The 5,858-nt window shown below is 49.2% G+C and overlaps 1 protein-coding gene across 1 annotated transcript; it reads right to left on the reverse strand.

The window, feature by feature from the left end:
* Window positions 1–4,358: 4,358 nt before the first annotated feature.
* On the reverse strand, window positions 4,359–5,564 carry chst6 (carbohydrate sulfotransferase 6; the record flags this gene model as incomplete). Its single annotated transcript, XM_084335141.1, has 1 exon — window positions 4,359–5,564. The coding sequence occupies one exon, from the start codon at window positions 5,562–5,564 to the stop codon at window positions 4,359–4,361; it is 1,206 nt and encodes a 401-aa protein (XP_084191267.1).
* Window positions 5,565–5,858: the final 294 nt, after the last annotated feature.

The following is a 5,858-nucleotide window of genomic DNA, read 5'->3' on the forward strand; positions in this document are numbered from 1 at the left end:
AACGGTTTGGGCTTATTGCATATAACGCGTTTTATCTCGCGATCTATGGAAAAAGACTGGATTATTTTGGAAATGGGCGATGTTTAGCGTGTAATAAACTACAAACTAGTGTGTAGAAACAAACAATTTTTTACAGGTTGGACTAGAAATAGTGTCTGTCAAATGAGCCATACTATTGTCTCCATAGCTATAATATACAATATCTCCGCAAAGATCGTGAAATATCGTGAAAATGGTCAAGCAAAGCTGGCGCTAGACAGTGAAAGATGGGGAAAGCTTGTGGTGCTCAATGAGTTAAGTGTTGGCATTCCTCATTGTAAACCATATGTGGCACAGCTAGTGTGTGTGTGTGTGTGTGTGTGGTGTGGTGTTAGCAACCAACTAAAATAAAAAATAATAATAATGTCAAAGTATTCCTTTAAGATTGGCAAAACAAAGTCCTTAATTAAGTGCTTGAAATGAGAGGATGGGCCTTTCTCTCCTAAGATCACTTGACTGAACATATTTAACACTGCTATTCAACACTGATCCAACACGGCAGCATGCCTCTCCACTTCAACAGCGTCTCCTCTGTGTTCATAGTATTTCTTTCACGGAGATAAATAGTAAGACACTGATTAATGTAAAATGTAGAGTACCAGACTGAGTAATATATATAAAAGCATAAAATGCTCTTTCTGCCGGAGAAGCCACATACAGTTTGACAAACTGCTTAACCAAATGCATGATACACACGCACATGAACACACAATTTGCATAAATAAACAATTTGCGTACACTCATTGTGAATACAAATGTTCGGGCACACGCGTGTCACGCTCCAGTACTCTGCATGCACGTACATTATGTAAATGTGTTCCATGTAATCTGCAGTGTTAAAACCCATGCAGACATAATGTTCCAGCTGTGTCCAACGCGAGACGTCTGTTGTCCCTGACCACCGCGTCACACGGGCTCCTCCGCGCACAGTTAGTTCTGAGTCCTCCTAGATTGTGCTGGTTCATAATTTGTCTATTGAAATTATTTGATCTAAAAGGGATGGATATCTATGCAAAGAGGAACCCCACTGCGAGAAGGTGCATTTCCAACCCCTGCCTACGTGAATGTGGTTGTAACCCTTTTATTTAAGCCCCCCCCCCCCCCCCCACACACACACACACACACAAGTATCAGGTGAGTTTGTTTCTATGGTAGCACGGTAGTTTTACCATGGTATTATCGGCCGTTGCATGATACATAATATACTATGGTAAAGGCCAGCCACTGTAAAAGTCATGGATTGCCATGACTTTTATACTTAAATAATACCACGGTAATACCATCCATGGTATAACCCAATTTAAACCACAATACAAAATACAAAAGAAAAATAATGGAAATGCCATGATACTTGCCCCTAAACCTGTGTGTGGTCTAGCCCTCTGAGCTATCCTCTGTCACCAACCTCAGACAACAGCACATAACAGAGTTTCCCAAAATGTTTTACAAAAAGTTAAGGTAGTTCTTCACACAACCACCCTGGAACACACCTGTCAGTTATATAACAAAGTAATACGTTCACATTATTATTATTATTATTTTTGTCATTTGTCACATCATGAAGGAAAAGTTTCTTCTTTTGTCCAGCTTGACAGCATTGTCATACTTCATTATAAATAAGGGACACTGCTAGCCGCACGCAGTACACTACACCCTGGTTTAGAAAGAGTAATGCTAACGCTGCTAGCCACACGCAGTACACTACACCCTGGTTTAGAAAGAGTAATGCTAACGCTGCTAGCCACACGCAGTACACTACACCCTGGTTTAGAAAGAGTAATGCTAACGCTGCTAGCCACACGCAGTACACTACACCCTGGTTTAGAAAGAGTAATGCTAATGCTGCTAGCCACACAGGGAGCATGTCTATGTTCCCCGGGTCCTATGTTCCCCGGGTTCTATGTTCCCCGCTTTGATTGATTGATAGATTGAAACTTTTAGACCACCAGCCCTGATTCCAAACTCTAACCTTAACCAGTTCGAACGAGGGCCTACGCTTAACCGTTCGAAACAAGGCGGACATTAATAATTAATAAAATAATAAAAAATTATAAAATTTTCAATCTATTAAGATCAAAGCAGGGAACATAGAACCCGGGGAACATAGGACCCGGGGAACATAGGGATGATCCCGCCACACGCAGTACACTACACCCTGGTTTAGAAAGAGTAATGCTAACGCTGCTAGCCACACGCAGTACACTACACCCTGGTTTAGAAAGAGTAATGCTAACGCTGCTAGCCACACGCAGTACACTACACTCTGGTTTAGAAAGAGTAATGCTAATGCTGCTAGCCGCACGCAGTGCACTACACCCTGGTTTAGAAAGAGTAATGCTAACGCTGCTAGCCACACGCAGTACACTACACCCTGGTTTAGAAAGAGTAATGCTAACGCTGCTAGCCACACGCAGTACACTACACCCTGGTTTAGAAAGAGTAATGCTAACGCTGCTAGCCACACGCAGTACACTACACCCTGGTTTAGAAAGAGTAATGCTAACGCTGCTAGCCGCATGCAGTACACTACACCCTGGTTTAGAAAGAGTAATGCTAACGCTGCTAGCCGCACGCAGTACACTACACCCTGGTTTAGAAAGAGTAATGCTAACGCTGCTAGCCGCACACAGTACACTACACCCTGGTTTAGAGACGCAGTACACCATGCTAACGCTGCTAGTAAGCACTCGAGGAGCGGGTAAAGAAATATTTCCACCACATGGTGACAAATGCCAAAAACTTCTTTAATTAGAGACAGTGTCTGTGAGATGGATGAGAGAAACCAACGACTTCATGGCTGACATTTGATCTGTCTCCTACGTTGGTCTCTTCAGTATAATGTGCATGTTGTAAATCAATGTGATTTAAGATTTTACTACCCGCTACAGGCCCTCCCATCCCTTAGCCCCCCAAGAACACTAAGCCCTCCTCACAGCACTCTAGCGAAACACTACAGATTCAGAACATAGGAGATAAAAACACATCATAATTATGAATAACGCAATTGATCAAACAAACAATCCCTGTAAACAAATATAAATAAAGAGCGGATCTAGATCCTTATTATTATTATTATTATCATTATCATGCACTCACTCCCAAGGCAAGAAACTAGCATTAGTCATCCACTGGCCGTCATGACTGATTGATTCCATTTAGCTATTTTATCTGTCTAGTTAATCTCCAAAACAACGATTGTGTTCAGGGGCATAGCAAGGAAGTCTGGGCCCTGTGCGCAAGATGTGACCCCCCACCCCTCTCTCTCTCTCCAGCCGCGACTCATACACACCTTTTAGCAACAACAACAAAAGAAAACATTTAAAAGCTTTTAGTCCAGACCCTCTGAGGGTCCTCTGCCAGCTCAGGGCCCTGGGTAGTCAGTTACATTATTCCCTCCTCCACTTCTGCGCCCCACCAGTCCAAGTTTGCCTGCCAGCCACAGTAATTCTACCACCCTGTTCCCTCCCAGTCACAGACAATACTGGCTTTGTACTCTTCTCTCTTCCTCAGTGGAAGATGCATCACTGGTCAACAGTCTCAGGCCTCATGCAGCCGTGGGGGAAACCAAACAGACACGATGTCTGGGTTAGAATAATGGATATAGGGGGGGGTTCCCCATCTTAATTATTTTAAGTTTATAATTAGGGATGCACAGGTACCGACGATACTGGCTAAAATAGAGTATCAGTATGGGTCCGATACCAGGCTAAAATTCATAGTATCGGTATGAGAGAATTCCCCCATTATTAATACAGAGTGTGTACCATGCTAGAAATAAAAGCAAAGTGACTGGACTCGCTGCATTTTTAACACATAGAAGCATGTTAGATCTCCTCTAATGGAGAAACATTATACATCTCCATCATTGTCCCCAGACTGACGATCTAAGTCTAATACTGTTCAGTAAAAGCGGTGGATTGGCACTTGGCTTCGGACGACACTGTGAGAGGTTAGTCCACAGAATCGGCACCGCCAGTTAGACAGTGGCGTCGGTGCATCCCTACTACTCGTATTGGGTTATTTTCGGAAAACGAGCGAAAGAATCGGCTCGCGGCTCGGTCAAATGCATTACCGCCGTTTCCACTCATTTTAAGAAAATGTGATTTTAAGACTAAACACACTAAACTAAATCATGTGTGTGTAATCTGTGTTGTTATGCTATTTTTCCCATCGCAAATAATTGACGTTACCAACCCCCCCCCCCCCCCCCCCCCCCCCCGCTGTGACAGACCTGGTCTATAACAGTACAACTATATATCCAGGTAGGATAATCAGAGGAATCCGCTTCTCCGCAATGAGTCCGTGTTTGATCTTCGTCCTCATTTCTCGTCGTCGCTCCCTTGGTCCGTCTTGGCCGCCGGCAGCCAGCTGAAGTGGTAGCGCTCCCGGGGGGCCAGCAGGTCCAGGTCGAGCTTCTTCTGCTCCTTGTCGCTGCCCACCGCCCGGTAGCCCAGCAGCGACATGGCTCCCTTGCACACCTCCTGGATGCGGCGCACCTTGTCGTGCAGCAGCGACGTGCGCCAGGCCTGCGAGACGTCGGCGGCGTTCCGCGACGTGATCTGAAACGCCTCCTTCTTCGTGCCTTTCCCCTTCCCGTGGGTCACCCGGTAGATCCACTCCTGCAGCGCCGGCGTCATCTCCAGGCCCACGAACTTGTATATGGCGTCGATCTCCAGCAGCGGCTCGCGCACCATGTCCTCGTAGCGCACCATCTTGTAGCGGCCCTTGAGGAAGTCCGGCGGCTTCAGGGTGGCCCGCTCGTTGATGCGCACGTGGCTGCGGCAGACCTCCTGCATGACGCGGTACTGCGTGTCGGCGACCGGCGTGTCCCCCTTGCCCAGGACGATGGCGTTGTCCTTCATGAACGCCTTGACGGACTGCTCGCGCGACCGCACCACGGCCCGCGGGTCCCGCACCAGGTGGATGATGCGGAGGTCGAGGTGGGGGTCCTGGAGGAGCGGGTAGAGCGACTCCAGCTCAAATAAGCGCACCTCCTTCAGCACCACGTGGCTGTAGGAGCGGCAGGCCTCCGCCGCCCCCTGCAGGCCCCGGGCGTCGCAGCGCTTCGCGCACTCCGTGTCGTTGCTGAACGCGTTGCGCGGCGTGAGCGCGCAGGCCGGCGGCGAGCAGAGGGCGCGGCTGTGGCTCCACATGAACATGTCGGACACGTTGTGTTGCTCCGGCATGTAGGCGTCCAGCACTGAGAAGTCACACTGGAACACGCTGCGCACCAGGTCACGCACCGCCATCCGCAGCGTCCGGGCGCCGGGCGTCTTCAGCGCGGTCCAGACGTGCCAGGCGGGCTCCATCAGGTAGAACACGGACGGGTGCTGGCTGAACACCTGGCCCAGGAAGGACGAGCCCGATCGCCACGACGACACCAGCAGCACGTGGACCTTGCCCTCCGACGGCGGCGGGCCGCAGGGCGTGAGCTGGACGTACCAGCCGAACAGCAGCACCACGGCCGCACCCTGCAGGACCACCAGGAGCATCACGGTCGGAGGGCCCAGCCTGCAGCGCGGCATGGTGCCGGGTCTCTCCCACCCCGGTGTTGCTTCTTCCGGCCGCCTCTCCCTCTGTGGTGCTCCGTCTGACTCTCTCCCCCTCTCTCCCCCTCTCACTCTCTCTCTCTCTCTCTGTATGGCTGGGGCTGTGGGTCTGCTCCTCTGCTGCTATAGGACTGAAGACAGAGGGGGGGAAGAGAGGGTGGAGATAGAGAGAGACAGGCAGAGCGAGAGACAGACAGAGAGAGAGAGATGAGGAAGAGAAAGAGTGAGAGAGAGAGAGAGAGAGAGAGAGTGAGAGAGAGAGAGCGAGAG

The sequence above is a fragment of the Notolepis coatsorum genome, assembly GCF_963971535.1.
Source record: "Notolepis coatsorum genome assembly, chromosome: 18".
Lineage (NCBI taxonomy): Eukaryota > Metazoa > Chordata > Actinopteri > Aulopiformes > Paralepididae > Notolepis > Notolepis coatsorum.